General features: G+C 44.7%; 1 protein-coding gene across 2 annotated transcripts in view; it reads right to left on the bottom strand.

Annotated features, from left to right (window-relative positions):
• The window catches only part of mino (glycerol-3-phosphate acyltransferase mino), a 141,049-nt gene that overhangs the window by 32,366 nt on the left and 83,258 nt on the right, over nt 1-25,425 (bottom strand). For both annotated transcript variants that reach the window (XM_065431096.1, XM_065431090.1), the window contains exons 3-16: nt 12,230-12,337; nt 11,661-11,734; nt 11,470-11,577; nt 11,353-11,396; nt 11,185-11,263; nt 10,973-11,069; nt 10,775-10,911; nt 10,598-10,694; nt 8,831-8,960; nt 8,643-8,725; nt 8,446-8,559; nt 8,131-8,332; nt 7,937-8,007; nt 2,005-2,305 (exon numbers count right to left, since the gene is read on the bottom strand). In XM_065431096.1, the coding sequence (XP_065287168.1) occupies nt 2,005-2,305; nt 7,937-8,007; nt 8,131-8,332; nt 8,446-8,559; nt 8,643-8,725; nt 8,831-8,960; nt 10,598-10,694; nt 10,775-10,911; nt 10,973-11,069; nt 11,185-11,263; nt 11,353-11,396; nt 11,470-11,577; nt 11,661-11,734; nt 12,230-12,337 (1,645 nt within the window). The remainder of the gene's footprint in view (nt 1-2,004; nt 2,306-7,936; nt 8,008-8,130; nt 8,333-8,445; nt 8,560-8,642; nt 8,726-8,830; nt 8,961-10,597; nt 10,695-10,774; nt 10,912-10,972; nt 11,070-11,184; nt 11,264-11,352; nt 11,397-11,469; nt 11,578-11,660; nt 11,735-12,229; nt 12,338-25,425) is intronic.

Below are 25,425 nucleotides of genomic sequence, written 5' to 3'. Positions count from 1 at the left end.
GCTAAGTTCTGGATATTAGCAATGTGACGTGAACATTAAGCAAGGACTGTGCTTTACTTCCAGAAAGTGCAGCAGCATATGCTTGCCCTAGCATTTGCCTAATGCCTGGGCATGTGCACAATCACATATAATTTCACCACTACTATTGTTGACTATTGTTGCTCTGTAAGCAATTGCGGCAAAAATCTGTTTTAAGAGCCATATTACAGCTGTGACCTTCCCCTCTTGTCCTAAGCCTGTCCTCTGATCTGCACACAATCAAAGATCAGTGAGCGAGTCAGGTGTTTGCAAAAAGCCAAATAAATTATCAGGTGCTCCACCTTATGACATCATCAAATATGTTTCTACGGCTAACACCCTATACTGTGATTCGGTATGAATGGCATGCTCAATACTGCAAGGAAAATGCTAGAGACAACCTGAGGATTGCAGAGCCACTCAGCCACTGCGAAAAAAATGACCACAAGGGTCTTCTTATTGAGTAGCGCACGATGAATGACGACACAAGGACAAATGACAAAACAAAGTGCTCTGTGTTGTCATCTGTCCTTTTACATCATTGTTCAGCTTGCGCTACTCAGTACAAAGATCATGTATCAACAAGCCCAAATTTCCATCATGAAATTAATGAAAGGAGAGCCACACCTTAATCATAACATCAATGGGCAATTGTAAACGTGAAAATATTGCAATAGAAGAAATCATGTGTTCTGTCTGGCAGTCTCATTTCCCAATGGCATCACACTAGTCCACCAGGCACATATACTGACCAAGTTCCTAGCCAAACGCAGATTCGCTAAGAAAAATATTTAGCACTTGCCTAACTGCACTCCAATTTTCAAAGTGAAATTGTCCTTGAAACAATGTTTCAACAATGCACATGCCAAGGAATTTGTAACTGCACACCTCAATTTAAAAAATTTTAATTCAGCCATTCTACATGCCAAAACCACAATATGATTATGAGGCACACCATAGTGGGCACTACGGATTAATTTTGACCACCTGGAGTTCTTTAAGGTGTACTCAATGCATGGTACATGGGCATTTTTTGCATTTCACCCTGATCAAAATGTCGCCGCAGCAGCCAGGATTTGAACCTGCGACCTTGTCCTAAGCAGTGCAACACCAAAGCCACTACACCACCATGGCAAGTGCTAATTAAATGTCTCAGCGTCTCAGTAACTTCAAAAATCAACAGAGTTTCTCTAGCAATAAATATTGCACATAAGGATGACCATTTTGATTAAATACCACAAAAATTGGTAAGGCCCATTCCACTTAAGCCTTGTTAGACACTATGTTTGCTGCTTTCATCACTTGGCTTTGTTAATGGCTCTGTTAGCACTACCAAACTAAAAAAATAATAATCTAGACAACCACATTTGCTTGCAAACGTTTTAAGAAGAGTTCACTATAAAGCATCCTCAAGAATTTTATTTGTCAAAATATTAGATACCTTTTACTCTAACAAACCAAACATTTAAATATATGATAACTAGAAAAAAAATATTGTAACGAAATTTTAGAAATACCAAATAAACTGCATTAAACAGAACAAGGACTTGGCAATCCTGCAGTACAGATGTTTACAACATGCTGATAAGTGCCTTCAAGTTTTTTTTTCTGCCACAGTTTTGAGAATGTGGAGATGCTAGAGATGAGCAATAAATGAATAAGCTTTGAAACAGAGGATACATGAAAATCTGCCATGTGTTTTTTTTTTTCCCATATTTAAGCTGCAATACGAAAGATGTCTGACCTTATGCTTATGATACTGCTGAAGCTGAGGGCTGCATTCACAAATAAAGAAAGGAAGGGTGGTCCATGGATGGCTGCACAGGCCTTATTTACACCACTCATGCAAGGTCCGCCACATTCTGTGGGTCAAATGGAATGTCTGGGAAAGCATACTTGTAAAGTTCGCACATCCCTTACTTTAGCTGCAATGTGGGTGGCAGTTGGTTAACCTTCACATCTGCCGGATGTCTCAAGTTTCCTTACCAACAACTGCTTCATGCACAAACACTGGGAGTACAGCATTGGCATAGTACTGCAGCTCTAGCACAGAAGGAAGGTGTAGTGCAGGCCGGTAGAACACAATCTTGACATTGTTATTCTCGGTGTCACCCGATGACCACTCCATTTGGACCGTCTCAGAGATGACCAGTTCCTTGCCCAGCAGGGAACAAGCATGGCGCACCGACTCTCCACTCTCACCAGGGCACATCACCTGGTGATCTCGCAGCGACACCGCCGCTCGCAGCCAGCAAAGGCTTTCCGCCAACTGCTGCAGTGTGCCGCCCTGCGCAGACGTACCACACCAATACTTAAGGGCCACCCTAACGTACTTTTCTATCAGTTTGTGTGTGCGTGTGCGTGGGGGGGGGGAGGGGGGGAGAGGGGAAGAGTCCTGCAAGATCACTGTTCGTCCCTTCCTGCATATGAGAATTTTGTGACCTTTCATCCTCTGTGTTGCAGTGAGATGCATGCATATCCAGTCACTGAATACAAAAGCCACCACTGGCAGGTCTGCTTGTACAGTTAACAAATGTTAACCAGCTGACTGCCAATAAAGACAAAGACGTAGCATGATCGCTGGTGTCAGAATGTGTTGCACTGCGGCAAAAAACTAGGCATGTCTGCAATAAAGAGAAAAGTTGCACACTAGGAGAAAGCAAAGACATGCTACAGAGAGACTTTAATGATTTCTTCATAAGTTGATATTTGATATTTACATAGCAAACATTAATTTAACCCTTTCACAGGCAAATTTTTTACACGCAGCACAGGTGTCTACTTAGCAGAATTTTCACAAGACATGGTCACGAAAGTTCCCTGTAAAAATGTCACATTTCACATTTTTTCAAGAAAAATTTGTAGACGTACTCTGGTGGAAAATATTCTTCCTGCTGCCCAGTAGGCGCACAGATGAAAAAAAAGATTTATTTTCGTATTACTCAAGAAACAACAAAAGACTTGAAATGCCTTTCTATGGCCTAAAAAAGTATATATATTACAGTGCCATTTTCCGTGATGCATCCTGAACAAGGGGTCTGGACAAAGTGGCATAGTACAGCACTAGAATAGGTACTGCATACGCTTCTCTGCCACGCTTATGCTGCAGTGCCAGCGCATAATGCATAGACACGTGTAAGGGCCGCAATTTTTTCCACAATTTTGGCAAGGTGCATTCTTTATACGGGACCAAACCTTTCGGTCAATATAGTGCCGGCACAACCAGCACCTTGTGCACACCCCAACGATACGGTCATTTGAGGGATCACCTGATGTTTGTGCGCAGGCGTGAGTACGAGCGGGTGCTGGGGCTTTTGCTCCTTAAGTATCTGTCTTTGTCTAGGCACTACATAGAAGTTTCTGTGCTCGTGTTGTATGCGTTTGTCCCCAACGCATGCTGGCATTGTGGAGTGGGGTCAAGTTTGTTTACACTCCGATGTTGGCTGCCCGCATGGTGAGGCAGTGAGCACAGATGCCCTATTTGGTGATGGGTGTGCCTGAAGGTACGTCAGACAGACTTTCTCGTGCGTGCAGCGCTGGTGCTGAGTCAGTCATGCCTGATCAAACCTTTCTTGCCCCTTATGACAATTTACTTAAAAAAAAACACATCACTGATTTTTCTAGGGAGCAGTAGCGGCCGTAGTAGAGGCCCGGCCTGCTCTCCTGGTGCAGTATCTTTGCTCTTGGTAGGCTTTTTGTGTGCTGCTGTCCGCAACATTTCAGGAGCATTTTTGAGTGGTCCCCTTTGAGTGGAATAAATGCGCAGCGCCTTAGCAATAGCAGTTGAACGCCACTGCCTGCTATCATGCCGTGAGGATTATTGGCACTGCGTCTCACCCACATTAGGTTAGCTTAGGTTACCTTAGGTTAAAGGCGTTAGGGTGGCGCAGCGAATTCTTGCAGTGCTTATGCAGTGAGGATTATTGCCTTTTCGTCTCAGCTATGCTTGGTTAGGTTAACGTTAGGTTAGGTTAACATTGTGCTAGGTTAGCGTAAGAGGCGTTGGGATAGGATGACGTATTCTCACAGCGGTTGCATGGGCATCGAGAGTCACTGGCGGCCTTTCAGGCACTTGCGTTCAACCATGGTTGCGAAGAGATTTTTAATATATGTGGTCCAGCCTGTACTATGGTCCCTACTGCTCCCACAGAAACATCTCAAATGTTATTTTCAAGGTACATCACCGTAAGGCATGAGAAAGCTACGATCCGGTACGAGTGACTTAGCACGAGCGCCACAGGTGTGAGACAGCCTGTCCGACACAGCGGTTGCGAAATGGGGCGTCAGTGCCTGCTGCTTCACCTATTTCACCCTGCTACCAGCCAGCGTCCAAGCGTAAACAAACTCGACCCCACTCCATAATGCCGGCATGCCTAGACACAAACGCATACAACATGTGCTAGGAAACCTCTTCCGTAGTGCCAAGGCAGAGTCATATATTTAAGGAGCAAAAGCCCCCAGATTTTCTCTCTTGCGCCCGCTCTGACTCGCTGAGCGTAAACAAACTCGACCCCAATCCGCCATGCCAGCACGCTTAGGGACAAACGCATACAACACGCACTAGCCTGCGCACAAACGTCGCGCAATCCCTCAAATGACAATCTCGTGCACACCCCAGATCCCCGGATATACCATTGCATCAGAGGTCAATGTACAGCTCTCGCCATCTAGTAGCAACATGCAGAAGTATGCATCACAAGAAAATTCGGCGATGCGTACCCGCAGCATCAGGGCACCGAACGCAATTGCTTCTCTGTTGGAAATTTCTGTTTTCCAAATTTCGGGTTGAAAAGTTGAGGGTGCAGCCCTTACACGAGTCTGTACAGTATTCACAACAAAAACACTAGCAGCAAATTCTGAACAAAGGACACGAAGAAACTTGTTTTGAAACATTTCAGCGCCTTCTAAAGCTGCAACTCACACAAAGGATCAAGCAGACTGCATCAGTGAAATCAGCTGATGGTGGCAAAAGCTGCAGGTCTAATTTTTCTGCAACAGAGGGCACACCACTGTATATCTGAGGTATGGTAGGGTAAATGGGTCATCTTAGTGTCACTTTATATCTCAAGAACTGTTTCATTTTATTGTGAAATTTTGCAGATTGAATAGGAATGTTTTTGGCTTTCACTTGGGTAATTTTTTCACTGCAACTTTCTTTTATTTTGTTTTTATTTGAGAACCAGATTTTAGGCTGGGGTGTAAAATTAAATGCACCTTTTCTCAGAACAAAAAATATTATGTTCGTGAAATTTTGCACGATAATTCCACATGATAAAAATTCGGTGCCTACACTCATCTCGCAAGAAAAAAAAAATATTGTCCTCAATTGTGATGTACACTAAGAGACACTTTCCAATTTATTTATTACTTTCTTTTTCAAAATTATAACTCAAACAGTTTTGTTCAGACTATTTGCAAGGGATCTCGGTATAACCTGAGAAAATTTCAGTGTCATCAGTCAGATAGTTTCCAGAAAAAATACATGCAAGTTAGAGAAATCTCAAAAAACTGATAGAGAAAAATGCAATTTTGTGTTTACTCTTAAATATAAGGACGTGCGGTCTTCAGTGCCATTTTTAGATGGCTTCAACCACTCTTGTGCACGCGCCGCTCCAAGCCTTTGCTCCGCACAGTGTGTATTATTTTATAGTAATAAAATAAAAAATCTTTTTTTGATGGAAAGCAACATGTAAACAAACCCTTGCATCCATCATTTGGAACACCAGGAGGCAAGATTTTTAAATGCACCGTATTTAAATGGCTTCGAGCGCTCCTGCACACTCGCCACTCAACAGTTTTACTATGTACAGTGTGTATTATTTTTTTAGTAATGAAATTCTAAAAAATAGGTTTCTTTGGTCGATTTACTCTACCATACCCCCCCCCCCCCCCCCCTAAGCTTTACACGGTTTCTGCACAAAACAGGAACCAACGTTTTGACAAGTGGACTTGTCTAAGCATTTCCCGCCTAACCCGTGTTTTCCCTGTAAGATGACGAGACAGTTCTGTGGTAGGAATAATGCTTTCCATGACCTTGCTACACATATTTAGCAGGTGGAAAGTGTGCTTCTCGCTGCCTGTGAAAGGGTTAACTATTTCCAATTTTAGCTGAAATTAACATTGCATATTAAACTCCGAGTTGGCGAAGTAATGTGGCACAAATTTCAATTTAACGAACTTGTTGCACTAGGGCCTTCATAACAAGCAAGAAAACTGACAGGCTTCATTTGCATACACCTTTTTATATAAAGATATTTTTAGCACAATACCAAACAGCTGCATGCCAAGAAGTGTGCTACTTCATTTCTTACTATTCACACTTCATTCCACCTTGCCCACAATATGATGATGCTACATTAGTAAATTAGTTTTATAATAGCAAAGCAGCTACATTTAATTTCAAAAGAGATTGAGTAAGCAAGAAAAGACAAGAAAATAAAAGAGGTGGCAACACCCCCCTGAAGTTCCCACATCAACTGACCATGACATCATGGACTTTGAGAGCGCCACCCACTTGTATCTAGTTAATTGCTTATTGGTAATGAAAGACTACAATGCATTTTAAAGAAAAGACTCATCCCAGGATTTTAAATGTTAGTGTTCTTATGCCAAAACAGCCCAAATAAAGCAAATACATTGAAATCCATGCTGTCAAACTGATACCCCCGACCCACGGGCACTCTAAAGTCCTTTAGGTAAGGGGACATCTACCTGAAAGGCGTTCAAGCACAGTGACACATGATAGAGGAGTATTTCCCTTACCGCAAAGTTCCCTTGCGGGAAAGGAAATCGCGCAACTACTTTTCGAGCGGAAAAGGCGTTACTCTCGCACAGAGCGTGCACAATTCGTCAACAGAAGGAAATCTGCCACAAAGCTACGGTGCACCCTAAGTATTTTTTTTTTACCTTGTGAAAATGTTTTAATATTTAGCATTAATGCGATTTGTCGAACAGTGAAGCTTTACTATAGTAATACTCTCAAACGCTCATATCACGTCGGTCGTATCACAACACAAACGTGAAAAAGGACGGCAGAATGTGTGCAGTACCATGGCAGCGCCATAATAAACAGCGTGCACAGCAAAAACGCAACATGAATATAAACTAATATGTGCATTATAAGCCGCCAACGATGGAAAAAAAATGTTTTTAGGTTCTACAGTAGCTAAACGTAATCTAAATACGCACCCACCTAAGGAAGGTTAATGCGGTGTCATGTGTCATCGACGCCACTCCTTTCTGCAAAGGGTCCTTCAGCGTAACAAAAGGGGTTTACTGCAAAGGACTTTACTTTTGCCCATGTGTCAGGGGTATGACATGCCAAAGCCAATGCTTTGACTAGAAATTGAGGAAAGGTAAGTTCAACCTTCACTTTCTCCAATAAAACCCAACTTTTTCCTACCAAATGAACCAAAACAGTTTTGAAAGACTATTTCACTCACCCAAACCAGCTTGGTATAGCCTCTTTAGCAGGCCTTTAAAGTATAATTTTACTGCCTTCCAAGTTGTGCATCAGCATTACTGTACTTACATGCTGCAGCAGCTCAGTGGCTTTGAGATAGCGCTGCTTAACACGATGTCACGGGTTCAAAACTGGCCGTGGTGGCTACATTCCAATAGGGGGCAGAATGCAGAAACTCTCACGTACGATGCATTCAGAGCATGTTAAAGAACCCCTAGTGGTCCAAATTAATCCAGAGTTTCCCACTATGGCATGCCTCCTAATCAGATCATGGCTTTGGCATGTAAAACAACAGAATATGACTTAAAAATTTTCCAATTCAAAGGGAAATCACACGTGGCAAAACAGATACTACCAACCTCATCTTCACAGTCTGTCTTATGCAGCTTTGTAATGATAGCATCAGAAGGTTATCGAAGTTTTCTACTTACAAGCAAGAAGTGCACACGGACTCACCTTTCGGTGTTTTGTGAGAAGTAGGAAGGCGACCAAGTTTGTGCTCATCAATGCAAGAGATGCCGTTGACTCTGGAAAAAATAAATATATGTATATATATATGTGCGAGTGTGTGTGTGCGTGGACAAACTAATACAAAGAAAAAAAAAGGAAATATTCAATCTTGCTCCCTACATGACTAGCAAAGAACTCACGGTAAACAACATGGTTGGCAAGGCTTTTAATAGTTGTTCGTGTATCTTCTGGCAAGCTGTCTGCACTGGCCAGTGAACTTGCACTTGCACACTCTTTGTTCTTGATTAGACGTGCATCGTCCTTTGCAGATCCCAGCAAAGAAAGTGGGCAGTGAAAGTATAGTGGCTCTGAAGACAAAGTTCTGGCAGAATTGAGAAACTCCTACAACGATAAGGATACAAAATAAAACAGATAAAATAGAATGCAGCAAGCGACAAACAGGAGAACAAATGCCTTCAGCAAGTGGCACATGAGAGCAACACTGAAGACTTTACCCTCAGTGAGAATGGCTGACAGAAATCAACACGGACAGCACCATAGTTGGAATGCAGTATCCTCCAGATGGAACTGAGTGCTGCTGTGAACGTTTCCATGACCTTTGGCTCTCCCTACAACCAGACAGTAAAGGAATTAGCAATAAGTTAAGAAAGCTGCAAGGAAACAACAGAAACAGTCGGACAAAAAAACTAACCAGCTGCTCACTGACAAAGTTTCCATCTAACAGCTTCTCATAGCTTATGGAAATTGGTACTATAAAAACATCCTCCACTGGTTCTGAAAAGAAAAGATATCTTACTTATAGTAATGCCACTGCACACACTACACCATCTACAGTATAATGAGCAAGAATATAAGGCATAAAAAAATTGAAATGAATACCTTCAGTGAGAGCGTTAACGATGACTGACAGGAGACCTGCTTTTGGAAGGCGCGTTTTCCCAGTTCGTGATCGGCCTCCTTCGAGGAAGAACTCCAAGCTGTGGTTTGCCTTCAAAATCTCCTTCATGTACTGCAACATTACGAGTAGTTGAAGTAGTACCCTTAATTCTCGTGCACATGTGCAGCTACCCTACTGCGACATTGGCTTCGATTTACAGTACAGTTCAAAGCAGACACATGTAATGTGAAAGTAGGAAGCTGACGAAGATCGTGAAATTTAAAAACACTGTATGCATACAAGCTACGAATGACTACACATTGCTCTGGTATGATCAACATTGCTCCCAGCTATATAAATTAAAATGGGGTTTTACATGCCAAAACCACTATTGGATAATGACGCACACCGTAGTGGGCAAGTCCGGATTAATTTCGACCACCTGGGGTTTTTGAAGGTGCATCCAATGCACGATACACAGGTGTTCTTTTTCCCCCCTGACCCAATTGAAATGCGGAATGCCGTAGCCACTAAACCACGGCGGACACTAGCTATTTAGTCTCTTGACAAGTCGTATTATTGTAAAAATTTGATTAGCACATAGAACAAATGACAGATCAAACATGTTTTTGCTACGAATATTTACTGCTAACATTACACCCCTACTTGTGTCATCACAAGATGTTACCTTAGGCTGCACCAACTCTTCATAGACATAATTATCACAGCTGATCATAGGGCTACCTTAGAATTAAAAAGTTAAATTGGTCATGCACCCCTCAAATTTGCAATTGTGAAGGTTAGATAAACTTGTAAGGTACAATATAACTGAATGCTGAACTGCAGCAGTCTTATCAACCAATAATAAAATTTCAGAACCTAACTGTGCTCCAAGCCTCTGAAAGCTTCGAGCAATAAAGTAATGCTGAAAGCTACAATAATGACAAGGAAAAAGCCAGTTAAATGCAAGTTGAAAGTTCTCGGGAAACAAAGCAAATTCTACAGAGTGGCAATTGACGTGCAATACGAAAAAGTTTGGAACACAACAAGGCAAAATCACCCACCCTGTTGGCTTAGTAGCTATGGTGTTGCGCTGCTAAGCACGAAGTCGTGGGATCAAATCCTGGCCGCAGTGGCCGCATTTCGATGGGGTCGAAATGCAAGAACACCCACATACCGTGCATTGTGGGCACATTAAAGATACCCCTGTGGTCAAAATTATTCCCGAGTCCCCACTACGGCGTGCCTCATAATCAAATCGTGGTTTTGGCATGCAAGACCCCAGAATTCATTCATTCATCACAACAAATAGATGCAAAAGATTGAACAAGATTACTCTGACCTACAAGGCTCTCATGCTATCTTGAAAGACTATGCAAGTTTACAAGTTTAGTACACAGAATCTGGTGTCTGCAGATTATACTGCAAGCTGCAGTTCTTGAAGCCAAATCACAACTGAAAGTAAATGACACCATGTGCAGCTCTCTCGTGGCACTTTTTTCTAAGCTGACGTGGAGCCAAGCCGCCTCAACTAAACAAAAAAGGGGTAAGGCATGCAGACACGGGCACAAGAGAAGTGGACAGTACGAATACCGCAGAACACAGACAACAGGAACGGCGTTCGTGTTGTCCACTTCTCTTGTGTCCGTGTCTGCATGCCTTACCCCTTTTTTGCATTATGAATCCTTAACTAGCTCAGCTTTCTGTCGTTCTCAACTATACAATTGTGACAGACTAAACCTGTATGCAATTCATAACTGCTCCCTTACCTCTTTGAGGACAGCTCTGTACAAGTGGTCTTTGCGTCCATCCTTAAAGTCAAGTCTCCGCCTAATAAAAAATCCTCCCAGTCCTCGTAGCAACTGCCTATTGGGTACAAAATAAATTCAACTACCCTGTAAATACAATAAATTGAAAATGCCACCACATTAAATGGCAGTGCTTACCCAAAAATAGGAATGAGCAGGTTGTCTCCAGCAGCCACAAGTGGCACCCTCATGCCATTGAGGTACAGCAGGTAGGTCACAAGGATGTAATCAAGGTGGCTCCGATGCAGGGGCAAGTAAACCATGGGGTAGTTTTGCTAAAAATTATGATGCAATGAGCACTGGATAATTCCTAAATTTCTCACAAGGCTCACTCACCTCTGTGGCTCGTTTGATCATGTCGATCTGGCCCTTTGGCACATACACACCACTCAACATGCGGGACATGATACGATGCATGAACCAAACTGCCACCCTGAAATTATTACCATTTCTTGTGAAACAATGAGCGAGAAAGATTGAAAAACTGAGCATGCACACACATGCTCATAAAAACACAAATGAGGTGTGCAGGAGTTCGCTTGGGTTACCTTAGCAATGTTGTAGAAATCGACGCTCGCATCCGCTCAAAGATACTAGCAGCCCGTTTCCGATGCTCTGCTCTGACAGCTGCAAGGCATTATTCAGATTTTAAATTCAAATTTGCTGAAAGAACACAGAAAACTGTTCGCAAATGAAACGGACTGTGAGAAACTCACTTTCAGGATCATCTTCAATAGCTCGGCTGATAGCATCTTCAACTCTGCAAAGAATACAAATTGCATGCATATGTGATTGCATCTGCAAAATTAAGATCTTGCTACATGCTTCATTACCTTTCAGAAGACAGGATTTCTTTGGGGATAGGCACATAGTCATGTGGTATGTTTTTGCAAGTAAGATAAATAGAGTTCTTCAGAAATTCTACTGGTGTCAGCCAACTCCTACAATTAGAGAATAATGAAATCAATTTAAATAAGCGAAAAACAGAAGCTAACACTAATTAAAGCACAAGTGCAAAGATTACCTGCAACTAGATGGCATATTGAGGGCATTGTCAAGTCCTTGCAAAGTTGTACTTGCACCAGTGCTTAACTGCAACTGAAACATTTAAGCAAAATGACTACATGCCACATATTTTGGTAGCATGCCGAACACTACACAATGTTGAAGATAGCATTGTGAAGACAACCCCAGAATTGTAACCATCAATCTTGTCTTCATTTTACAGATAACACCAGCTGACTACACATTTTAATACATGCAGCTATAAGGATACGAATCAAGTTCCCAAAAGCCTTGTAGTAAATCCACTGCACATGTAACAGCACTAAATGTGGTCACAAAGCAATGCTCCAGACAAACAGTTCTGTGCAGAAGCATGCCCATGCCATTTTATGATGAAACAATTGTAAATTATTCTGCCAAAGACAAGATCCTTAATTAATGTACAGCTGTGACTTAAACATGAGCCGCCTACAGTAGCACTAGCGAAGGTGATCACTGCAGAACTTCCACACTACACTCACAATGCATAACCCACACAAGAAAGGTCCACCATTCTAACCAAAAATTCAAGCAAACAAGAGTTACTACCTTGCTCACAGGCAGACACTTTTCACAGCTTTCAAGGGGAAGGTAGTGCAGCGCCTCAGACTGCCGCACTTCCTCCATAGGACGCCACTTTTTGAAATGTGGCAAGACCTGAAACACACATGCCCTCACTAGAGTCAGAAAATAGCTCGGCCCAGAATAAGCCCCCCCACTCTTCCCCTTTCACCCTCAAGGCAACCCACTCTTTCTGCCCTCCCCTGTTGCCAGCACAAAATAGCAAGATTCAGGGGCAAAAGTGCATTCATCTTGGCCTATAGACAATATCTTATATAATTAACTTATTAACTATACGGTGTGCAAAAATTAACAAGAACAGAAAAACAGTGATGCTACTGGCCCATGTCGTTTTGGAGCAGGATTATACAAAGCGATTCCAAACTTAATTATAATATCCTCTAAAGTTCAAGTACCAGTAATTTTTATAAATCTAATGCCAGCTACGCAAATATTTGCTTGCATAGGCCGCTTATGTGCTTTGGCAGACACAGTTCTTACGAAAAAATAGAGCTGGCAAACAAAAACACTTCCTTTTTAATTTGAGAAATTATGGTATGTATGTTTTAGTTCAAACATGAGTGATCAATTCTGAGACAAGTTCACTTTGTTTGATTTGACAAGTTCAGCTTTTAGGCTAGCATGCTACATAATTACCTACGTCACATGGTCGGTTCATCTTTGTGTCGAGACTTTCACCTCTGAATGGGAAAATTAGCGTACCGGGTGTCAAACTATGGTAAAAACAGTCGTCGGCCGATTTTTCTTATTTTTCACAAAAGTGTCCGAATAATCGTGCAGTCCAAAGATATGAGCTTTAGGAATAAAATAACTTTGTTGCTTTGTTCAACGTCAGCAGTACGAAAGATTTTCTGAATGCCCTAGTGCTGTGCTTCACTGACATACCATCTATTTAAAATACCCTGATGGTCAAGACCGCAGAGGCGTTTCATTTTCCCACAGCCTATGACTGTACAATGATGTAAGATTAGGCTCTGGTGTGTGAATTCAGTTAGTAGCTAGAATTCTGCCAACACGCAAGATTTTGCCGTTCTGCCCATTAAGCATATGAAACACACAGAAAGTATTCGCGGCAGTTGCTAGCATACCACCCGCAGACCCAATATAGATTTCCGGTCACCAGTCTAGCCCCGATTCTCATGGCCAATCACTGAGGCGGTTTACTGGTCCGAACATATCAACCACCACCTTGCCGCGATGGCCTGATAGCAACTACTTTTTGTAATGGCGGTACGATGAAGTTAGGTCTATCGAGAACCGCTTCTTCAGTATCTCGAGTACAAGTTACTATTTGGTTCTGAGTCAATGAAAATCTTACTAGCGGCCATACCGCATCCCTAAAGCCACAAAATCACTTCACCAACTTAAGTTGGGGATAGGCAACCAAACGAATGGCAGTAACTTTGTTCATGGCCACCATTTCTGTGACATTGTGCATGACATGTTCAAACAATCGAGCAAAACAACACACAGCATTCAAACTTGAGTCATCTGACTTGCACTGGTCATACAGGAGAAAATCACGGAGTTTGGCTTGGCACTATCTATATCACTTGCTGCCGCCTGAAAATCAACCCTCTACCGTTGCCTAAGTAACCCACATGTGGCAGGAGGAAGGTATTGATGAAAACACGACTTCTTTAAGGAAGCATTTGGGATAGTCTTCGCTACAGCCTGCTTCACTACCTCAGAATCACTGGATTAAGCACATCTTGAACTATAGATCCGTCTCTACCACAAAATAATAACAAGTATTAACCACAAGTATTATCTTGTGGTAGAGAGTGCGTGGGACAAACAAAGCGTTGTGTGAATGTTGGGCTTAGGGAGCATGAGCTATCTCTTCAAGGGGTTGTGCCATTTCATCTCCAGGAGCATTGCAAGTCGCACGGTTGTCGCCTCTATTTTAACCTTTTGAGAGTCAATTATGTAAATATATGGCACTGTGAAAAAGTCCAAAATGATAGATGCCGAATATTTTGGTGCCGTCTGTACATTTAAAATGTGCACCAATTTCCCAACTTTTCCTTTTCTGGCATGTGATGCCACTATGTGGGAATAAAGGGAATTTTTTCTCTCACGCCTCCCTCTCTCGCTTTTCGTTGCATGGTTTGTTTTAGAGCTAGTTTGCTCCCATGTGTCTATATACTACCACTCGCGCATTAGAGCACGTGGGCGGGCGGCGGTTTGGGTTTTGTTCCACATGCAGTTTCGGCTTCTTGCGCTCACAATACCGATTGCTATCTCATTACTAATCGCTCAAAGGGCAACCGCCCGTTTCTCGCTCGTTTGGTGCTCACAGGGGTGTGCATAGGAAGGATGCCGCCGTACATGCATTTCCTTTTGTTTTATTTTTTTGAAGAATTGTGAAAACTAATTGCCTCTGGTTGGCGATAAGATGAAGATTAGTGGAAGTTTGTCACACATTTTGTTTTTGACGGGCACACAAGCACAGTTTTCCTGAGTGCGCTCACCTACTGTTACGTTTCGCCTACGATGCGCGGTATAGCCGGCGCGGATGCAATGGACGCCGGCGCTTCGTTCAAAGCGGCGGACATTTTAGCCAGTTCGGAGCTGCCGCAACGCCTCCCCGCCAAGCGCGCCCAGGCATGTTTCAATGCCACGTGTTTTTGTGTGTGCGTGTGTGTGTGTGCCCACGCTTGTCAAAGCGCAGCAGCCGGGGAGAGGAGCTCCCCAAGTGTGAAGCGAGGAGCTCTGACCGGCGCCCTCGGCGGATGCGTCACTACACTCGTCTCAACATGTCTCTCAGCATGTCCGTGCCCAGCCGTCACGTGGCCTCATCCCGTGACCTTCCTTCTTGCCCTCGACTCCGAGAGCATAAAAGCAGCTGCCCCCGGACGCCAGGAGAGAGGCTCCAATTTCTTCCGTTGAGTAGCGTGCTCTCCCGTCTCTCCACTTCGGTCGACCTGACCGGCCGCTCTTTGTGATGCTAGAATAAACAAGTTGTTTTGTTAGCAGTCGACTCATGCTTTGCCGGGACCTTCGGATGCTTCCAGTTGTGCCCCAGGCCGCCAGGCCAACGCTACCCTTGGGGCTTGCGACCCAGATGCAAGAACTGGTGTTAGCGCCGAGATTCCAACAACTGTTTGCCAGCGGTGAGATCGCGACAACGGAGGCCAGCAGCGAAGATATGCGGTTGACTGTATGCTGAGCAGCACAACGACCATCCGGGAGCAGTGCAACGAGCCCTGTGTGATGACTGGTTGCCTGCAACGGAACGACTGCACTGAATTCTTGGCTGCGAGGTTTGGTGAGTGCGGGACTTTCTTCTTCTGAGTTTTGCCAGGCTTTTGTTAGTGTCAGAAACAGAGCTGGTAATTGTGGTTGTCGTTGCTGCCGGGTTAGTTTGTGGCAAGACAATAGTAGGCAGTAGAGAAAGCAGCATTCAGAGCAGCCATGGATTTGAAGTCGTTGCGCAAACCGAAATTGCTGGAGCTTGCAAGAGAGTTGGGTCTGGATGTCTCAGACAAACTCAGAAAACCAGAACTGCTAAGGGCTATTCTTGAGTTAGAAGCTAAGAATGACGAGCTGTTGGAATGCCTTGAGACCATTGAGGAGAGGGAGACGGCAAAAAGACAGGAGCGCGAACTTAAAGTGCAAAAAGAGAAACAGGAGCGCGAACTTAAAGAACAGAAAGAGAAACAGGAGCGCGACCGTCAACACGCTTTGGAAATGAAGCGTCTCGAGGTAGAGATGGAACGCGCTCGTAATGGAAGTCAGGCACACGGTGCAGGAGAACGAGTATTGTGCAAGATGCCTGACCTGATGCGGCCGTTTAAGCTGGGAGAGGACATTGGTTTGTTCCTGGTTAACTTTGAGTGAACGTGCGAGAAGCAGGGGTTCTCTCAGGAAACGTGGCCACAGCGCTTGCTCACTTTGTTACCCAGCGAGGCGGCAGACGTAGTCGCTCGCTTGAAGAGAGAGGAGGCAGAGGATTTCGACAAAGTGAAATCGAGTCTGCTAAAAAAGTACAGGCTGTCCACGGAGGCGTTCCGTCGGAAGTTTCGGGAAAATGAGAAAGGCAGAAGTGAGTCATATACAGAGTTTGCCTACAGGCTAATGTCAAACATGCAGGAGTGGCTCAAAGAAGAGAAAGCGTTTGGTGACCACGAGAAAGTTCTGCAGTTTTTCGGGCTGGAACAGTTTTATAGTCGGTTACCTGAGAATGTGCGGTACTGGGTCTTGGATAGGCCAGACGTTAGTACGGTGGTTAGAGCCGCCGAGCTAGCCGAGGAGTTTGTGACGCGTCGGGCTCGCGGAGCTAAGGACGGTCAAAAAGGTGAATTTGGCTCCAAGTTTGAGAGGCCGAAGTTCACACCCATGAGAGCAAAGGGGGACACACGTAGTGCAGATGCGAGTGAAAGCAGCCCGACCGAACGTAAGGAGACGGCGGCAACCGAAGCCGAACGCAGAAAGCGGTTCGAGACGAGGCAAGCGCGCGTTTGTTATACGTGCCAGAAGCCGGGTCACTTTTCAGCGCAGTGTCCGGAAACAAAAACAAAAGTCGTGTTTTTGTCATTATGCAGCACTGACGAAAACATGAAGCTTCTCGAGCCTTACATGCGAGACCTCATCGTGAACGGGAAAAAGTGCCAAGTGCTTCGCGATTCCGCAGCTACAATGGATGTAGTTCACCCCTCTTACGTAGGACCCGATATGTTCACGGGCGAGTGCGCATGGATCAAGCAAGCCGTGGAACCTCATAGCGTGTGTCTGCCCGTAGCAAAAGTGCTTATTGAAGGACCTTTCGGAGCACTTGAGACGGAGGCGGCAGTGTCATCTATGCTGCCCCCCCAGTACCCGTACCTATTTTCGAACAGGTCCGATCACCTCCTGCGCGAGAAGGGGCTTTTGTTTGGTGAGGCTAGCGTTCAGGCCTTAACCAGATCGAAGGTTCGGGAGCTCGCTGCAAAGGCGGTAGCTGCGGGGCCGACGTTGTCGAACAATGAGAAAGGGTCAGAGGCGCAGCAAGCTGATATTCAGAGCACGTCCGAACTGAATAAAATTGAGCCTGTAGCATTGAAGGCACCAGATACCGGAGAGGAAATGCCCGATACGGGAAAGTTAGAAGAGCTATCTGCAGGTTTGCTCATCGCGCCTACGTCAGACGGACTTAATAGATTGCTAAAAGTCAGCCGGGCGGCTTTAGTAGCCGAGCAAAAGAAGGATGGCAGCCTAGAAAACATACGCTGCATTGTCAAGGAAGGTATCGCCAAGAAAAATGCTCATTTTGTGGGAAGAGGTGGGGTCCTGTACCGGAAGTATCTAGACCGCAGGGGAGTGGAGTTCGATCAGCTGATCGTGCCTCAGTGCTACCGTCAGGATCTGTTGCGCTTGTCGCATGGGGGTTCGTGGTCCGGACACCTAGGAGTTAAGAAAACTAAGGACCGTCTCTTGCAAGAGTACTATTGGCCAGGGTGTTTTCGAGACGCAGACCACTTTGTGAAGACATGTGACACCTGTCAGCGGGTGGGCAAACCAGGGGACAAATCGAGGGCGCTGTTGAAGTTGGTACCTATCATTGCGGAGCCTTTTAGACGGCTCGTTATTGATACAGTGGGACCTCTGCCGGTAACAGCCATGGGGTACAGACACATTTTGACTGTGATCTGCCCAGTGACAAAGTTCCCTGAAGCAGTGCCGCTTAAAGAACTCAGCTCAGTTGAGATAGTCAATGCACTACTGTCCATATTTGCGCGAGTTGGTTTTCCTGCGGAAATCCAATCAGATCAAGGCACAGTGTTTACTAGCGCTTTGACGACAGCCTTTCTCGAAAGGTGCGGGGTAAAGCTGTTACACAGCTCAGTGTACTACCCACAGTCGAATTCCGTTGAGAAGCTCCACTCCGTCATGAAGCGCGTGTTGAGAGCATTGTGTTTTGAACATCAAACTGACTGGGAGCTGTGTCTGCCTGGGGTGATGTTTGCATTAAGGACCGCGCCGCCTGTGGCTACGGGGTTTTCGCCAGCTGAGCTAGTGTACGGTCGCTCGCTGCGATTTCCGCTTTGCATGCTTCGAGACGGATCACTGCCCTCTCCAATGGCTGCAGACCATCTCTTCCACAAATGGCCGCCTCCTGCACTGGAGCCTCGCTTTGCAACAATATTCCTTTGAGGTGCGTTACAAAAAGGGGAGTCTCAACGGTAACGCCGATGGCTTAAGTCGAAGCCCCTAACGTAGGAATCAGCCTCAAAGTTATTTGTTACTGATGTTTTTCTTCCTGAGGCAGGATTTTTAACATATTGCTTTTGTGTAGTGTTTCAAAGTCATGATGTGCTTTCTAGTGCAATTTTCCAATTTGTGGACGCGTTCTGAGTGCTGCTAGACTACTGTAAGGAACTAGGCAGTAGAAAAAAATGGGAAAGAGCCTGGCAGGGCTTAGTGAAGGTTGTGTCGTGCTTGCTGACTGAGCGGTTGAGTTTCGGCGCAGTTATAACGCTTGCTGGGAACGAGAACAAAAATGGCAACTCTCCCGAAGTCACTTTGCAGTGTCCTGTGTGAACCTGAACGTGAGAACGAGGCCTTCTCGGTGCGCTGCGCTCAAGAAACACCGAGGGACGACCGACTTCGGTTATGAGCATCATCGAGCGACATCCCTCCGGACAGCGGATGCAGTCCTCTGACCATCAGGATCTCCTTTCCCCGGCAGGGCGGTCTGTTACGTTTCGCCTACGACGCGCGGTATTAGCCCCGAGAACGAACTACAGGGGCGCTGCGAGCGCCGCTCGCGTGACGTCAGGACAAGGACTCGCGCCTGTCGTCTGCTACAGTTCGGGAGGTGTCTGGGCGCTTTCAGCGGTGTTTTCGTTTGCGCACCCTCGTTCTCTTTGCTTGTATACTTATGGTGGTCATCTCAAATATATTTTTACGACGTCTTCAGTTGCGAAAATTTATTCAAAGAGCTTATTTCTTAGATGACAATGCAGCTCTCGAAGGCAACGCTACAATGCCAGCCGAAGGAGCGCAGACCAACCCATTGCGGGTTTTTCAATCGACAACCGCAAAAATATAGAAAATAAGAATCCAGTTATGATACCATACCTGCCGCGGTGCAACAAGTATATCACAGACGCTGGCTATATATGACTTCTACAACAGTTACAATCGGCTAAAACTGGTTTGCTCACGACGAGTAGTTCATGGTGTAATATCGAATTTTTGCGTTTCTTCACAGAAACGCTCGGCGGTAACACAAGGACTTAATACTGCAGTTAGATTATACAAGTACAACTTGCTTCTTTGACTGCTTCTTAAAATTAGGTGGTTCTTCACGTGTTTATTTTAAGCGGCGGCAATTTGAAGTAAAGCTAATGAATGCTTACGTCTATTTACAGAATACAAGATGGAATGTACCAATATATATTCCCTTTTCTGTGCTACACGTTTAACTCGCTTGAGAAATTTACTGGTGCTTCTTCCTTGAAGAATATACATGACAAATTTGTTTGGCGAACTGACACAGGCTACTCGGCCAAAATGTTTTAGTGAAATATGCCTGTTGGACCGCATGCTGCAGCCAGAAAGAAGTCAAAGCATCAATCATTAGTAGTATGGGACATATTGAAGATATAATTCCCCTGTGGTGGGTCAAAAATCAAGTGAATATATATGCAAGTCTTGTGGTGTTTTCTTTATGAATGTTTGCGATTGGATTGGAGCAAACCTTATTTTGCCTGCAGTTGGGCGAGGTTCTCTTTTATGTACCGACGAAGCGAATAGCTCTCCGTTTGCACAATTAAACAACGCTGGATCGAGACATGGTGAGACAGAAAGTGCTTGAATTTTGCTTTTCTGGGCAATCTAAGCTGCGCTGTAGTAGCTCGAGAATATTTTAGCCATTCCAATTGGAGCTGTAAAAAAATGCTTTATGGTTTCAATTCGAAATTGTACTGAACTGATGGGTTTCACGAACAAAGCGTGCCTCGCCATACCGACAGTCGGTTGCTACCGTTACGTGACGGGTGTGCCATATTGTCGGTAAAGGCTACTGAGGGCCACTATGAAACATTTCATCGCCTGCAATTGATTGGCTCTCGATCTTAACAACAAAACTTTTCTCTCAGGTGATTGCTACTATGGTATTTGTGAATTAACTATGTAAATACTCTACATGACGTGCCGTCGTGTTAGCAGCCATGAGCGATTCGTTTTTTGGAGGCCTGTTTAAGAGAGGGGTGAAACTAGCAGCAAACCTTTTCATAAAAAATGGGCGTCTAACTCTTTCTTTTGCGTATCAATAAATGGCCATACAGTCGCCGACCGATTTTCCGGACTCCAAAAATTCGGACATGCCCGATTATTCCGTCAGCTTCGCGGCACCGCCATTCTCCCCATAGACCATAATGTATAACAACTGCCGAAAGTTCGGACACCTTGCAACCTCTCGTCTGATTTTTCGGACACTCCTTTAGCCAGCTCGGTCGAGAGCACCATGCACCGACTCTGCCCGGTGCATGGTTCGACTTGCTGAACGCCATTCTTGTTTTGAACGGAGCTTCCTTGCTGCCCCACGAAGTGGCGCTACTGGAAATCCCTGCTCATCATCATCGTTTCCGTCTGTTTAGATAGAGCGGCTCTGCAGCAGTTCCGGTTTCAGCTTAGTAAGCCACGTCAAGACAATCCAGCAGCCGGTTTGTTTCTTCGCGCAAGAAGCTGCGAGCAGGCCGCGTTTTTCGTTTGTGCGACTGGTGTCGACACGGTGGTGTTTGCTTTGTGTGCTGTGTCGAGGTTTCGGTGATCCAACGCGGCATACGTAAACATCGCGTCAAGGGTCTAATGGCGCCGACAGTGCCCGCACAGACAGCGTTGGGGAATGCCGGCAAGCGGGTGCCGGGGGGCCTAAGATTTGTCGCCTTCCGATGTGCTCCCTACTGACGCGGAAAGTTCTGCCGAGACCTGCGCAGTGGTTGCATTGCGATTCCGGACACCGTCTCATTTGACAGTTTCATAGGTGCTGACACTGCTGTATTGACATGCGCAGAACTCGACGACGGCAAGATCATTCGTCAGGTTTCTGCTGCACCGCCGGACGATGACTTCGAGTCGGAAGATGACGCACCATGTGCTACGCTGCCGTCGCATGCGGAGCGTGTACAAGCAGTGACTGTGCTTTCAGCCGCCAATAGTGACCGTACGACCCTCTCCGAGATTCAGGCTTATCTGATTGCGCGTAAACGGAACAGCGTGCAACGGCGCATTCACGATTTCTTCCAAGCCTACTGCCGAGCCCGAATAAGTGCATGGAAATAAAGGATTTCATTTTTTTTTCTTAATCTGCTTTTTCAGACACCTGTTTATTCGGACATTTTCGCAGTCCCCGTGAGGTCCGAATAAACGGTCGGCGACTGTATATGGCTAGAACAACTCACCAAAGTAATAAGAATCATGATGACAGCTTCGCTGGGCAATGTCTTCCTAACACGGATATCATGCCGATGCCAATTACCAAGAGTTTTCTTTCATGTAAAATGCAATGTCTCTCATAGCTAAATTCTAAGGGAATGTTAAGTGTTTAGCCAAGCATCGTACACAACTTCGCGTATTGAATTTGCAGGCATTATTTTTACGCAAAATTTATGGACAGACACGGCGCATATATGCATTGTAAAACCAGTAGCCCCATTCAACGCTACATAGCTTGCGATATCCAAGCCCCAAATTTCATTGACTCACGTGCTTTAGGAGAAGAAACTGTGGTTCAGGCATGGCAGCAGAAAGAAGCTGACGTATCATTTAATAAGTGCGGCTCGAGCCACCCATGCCCCAAGCATACACGAAGGGAACGAGTGCGCGCGGCCGCTGAGCGAGACAGAGCGAGCGGCGTCCTGGCCGTGACGTCACACGCGAGAAGGCGCCACTCCTAATTCTCGCCGCTAATAGCCAGCGCGGATGCAACGGATGCCGGGGCTTCGTTCAAAGCGGCGGACATTTTAGCCCGTTCGGAGCTGCCGCAACGCCTCCCCGCCAAGCGCGCCCAGGCATGTTTCAATGCCGCGTGTCTTCGTGTGTGCGTGTGTGTGTGCCCACGTTTGTCAAAGCGCGGCAGCCAGGGAGAGGAGCTCCCCAAGTGTGAAGCGAGGAGGTCTGACCGGCGCTGGCTCGGCGGATGCGTCACTACACTCGTCTCAACATGTCTCTCAGCATGTCCGTGCCCCGCCGTCACGTGGCCTCATCCCGTGACCTTCCTTCTTGCCCTCGACTCCGAGAGTATAAAAGCAGCTGCCCCCGGACGCCAGGAGAGAGGCTCCGAATTCTTCCGTCGAGAAGCGTGCTCTCCCGTGTCTCCACTTCGGTCGACCTGACCGGCCGCTCTTTGTGATGCTAGAATAAACAAGTTGTTCTGTTAGCAGTCGACTCATGCTTTGCCGGCACCTTCAGATGCTTCCAGTTGTGCCCCAGGCCGCCAGGCCAACGCTACCCTTGGGGCTTGCGACCCAGATGCAACAACTGGTGTCAGCGCTGAGATTACAACACTACGTAGTTCGATTATGCTATGGACGTAAATATTAGTGTAAGAGCAGGAACGCTTGAAACTTTCGAAATATTCTCATGTGCACATTTTCTAAGCCTTATGTGTATAACAATGCACCAAATTTTCAATTCTTATAAGTTTATTTCCTTTTTTATTGTTGTTATTCGTGAATAAACAGTACATATATACCAACGCAAGATATTTTTTCCTCACTTTACGGTCACCCTAGAAAAATTACGGTAAATTTTTTTCGAAATAGGTCCCTCAGAAGAATTGGAATCTGCAATAAAAAAATCAATCCTGGCAGGTCGCACATGGCGAGAAAATTGACCCTCAAGGGGTTAAAATAACTAATGTCATTTATAAACACGCAAGCCAATTGATAAGAGAAATTGCTGAGGCTTACAATATAAAGATTAGAGACAAGGCATGTACCAGCGAACCGTTTATTGCTCTTCATGACAAGAAACAGAGTTACCTTTGTCACTTGATTATCTATCAGTTGGTCACAGTTGCCTCAATATATCCGTGTCTCGTGCATGTCATGGTTTATGAACTGGCACACATATATATGTATATGTTAGACATACCTCCAATAAAATATCACGTGAGAGTCAGCGCCGTGTCGCCGTTATTTCTTTCCTTTTGTCCGTGTCTTGTGTTGCGCTGTTACGAACCTTACAATAAAGGTTTGGAAATACGCTTTCAAGTGTCACTAACAAGCCCTTTGAAGCGGGTTATCCACTAGGTATTTATTTGAACCCATCAGTAAACACCTAATGTAAGCCAAAATACAATATTGTAAATCTTTATCTCTCAGAAAGCATCTGCTTTATTCGGCTTTTAAGCTTTTTCAACAGCTAGGCCGTAGTACCACAAGGCATGCAACTATATTAATATAATTAGCATTCTTTGGGAACTTCACACATTCTTTCATGCCAACTTGGGTCCCTGGGTATGTGCAACTGGGTACGCACCTGATTAGACAACTTGTGCCATCGGGTATGTGCAAATGGGCACGTGACAGTAGGTACGTGAACCTCCTTCAGTATTGCATTTCCTCTGTAATTGTAATAATGTCTATTAATAATAAATTGATTGATTGATTGATTGATTGATTGATTGATTGATTGATTGATTGAGTCTTGGCCAATCCTCTAGAATGGGTATATGCCACTAGGTCTAGACAGACAAGCAAAACAAGAGGCAAGAAGTGAAGCCGTCAGCAACAGAAAATTGAAGTGAGCTGCAGAGAAGCAAAAAAGCCGGCATCAAAAGCAGCTGAGTGAGGAGAAAGAAGTGAACAGAATGGGACCAGAGCGTGCATTGAGTTACAGAGAAGTGAAGATGTCACTAACAGAGCATTAAAGAGGTCAGCTACACAGAAGTGAAGAATGTGCCAATATGGTGTGTTGCTACAATGCTTGAATGCCAATCAAATTAATGTCAACAATCATTGTGAGGAGGGTCCTGCTGGATTTTTTAAAATCACAACACACACAAAAGATATGTTTCTTTTAAAGCTTTAAAATTGCGGCAATTTGCTCTTTGAGTGGATAGTCAAGAACAAAGTAAATTGAACTACACTAAACATTAAAGAATATCTACAAAGGAACAATTTCACGTTTGTATCCACGTCAGGACCGCAGATACAATCAAGGTAAGCCACTTGACTGTCAGGTTGCATGTGACCCCCTTACTGTCCTCCACATTTGCCAAGCAAATATTATAGGAAGTGCCGCCACATACAGCATTCAATGGAGAAAGGTCACATATGACATCGGTTCCAAGTCGTGCAAGCAATCCCCCATCTCCGAGGCCAAACCACATGCGGTCACTCTTCATTACCTGCTGTGTGACAATCAGGTGAATCTTACTGAGTGGACACATGACACACCAGAAAGGTATAAGAGCTAAAGGCATGAGGTGAAGCCACCTAGTGACTGCCGCACCAGCTACTGATACCAATTTTTGGCAATGTTTGACCAAGGCTAGTTAAGTATTTACTAATAAAAAAAAAGTTATATTACGCCATAGTTAATAAATGAAAACTACTCCTGTGAGCTTTCCCCACACAAAATAGACCTAAACGTGCAAAAGAATACAGCGATACCCTTCACATCGTACCATTGCTGCCACAGTTGAGAAATTCTAAAATTTATGAACTATGGCAAGATTAAAATTCAGAAATGTTTAGCCTTCAGACTGTTTATAAACTTCTTTTTTTGCACTAAAACAATTGTTTTAACCCTTTGAGGGTCGATTTCTTTTGCCATATGCGACCGCCCAGGGTCGATTTTTTTTTTTTACTGCAGATTCCAATTCTTCTTAGGGACTTAGTATTCTGAAAAAGTTTACCATAATTTTTCTAGGGTGACCGTAAAGTGAGAAAAAAATATTTTGCGTTGGAATATATGTGCTCTTCATTCATGAATGACAACAATAAAAAAGAAAATAAACTTATAAGAATTAAAAAATTTGATGCATTGTTATAAACATAGTTCAAGGCTTTGAAGATGTGCACACGAGAATATTTTGCAAGACTCAAATGTTCCTGCTCTTACACTAATACGTACATTTATAGCGTAATCGAACTGCATAGGTGCACGCACTCAAGAAAACTGTGTGGTTGTGTGACTGTCAAAAAAGCAAAATGTGTGACAACTTCCGC

The sequence above is a fragment of the Dermacentor albipictus genome, chromosome 1 (genome assembly GCF_038994185.2).
Source record: "Dermacentor albipictus isolate Rhodes 1998 colony chromosome 1, USDA_Dalb.pri_finalv2, whole genome shotgun sequence".
Lineage (NCBI taxonomy): Eukaryota > Metazoa > Arthropoda > Arachnida > Ixodida > Ixodidae > Dermacentor > Dermacentor albipictus.
This window is presented reverse-complemented; position numbering and strand designations above follow the sequence as displayed.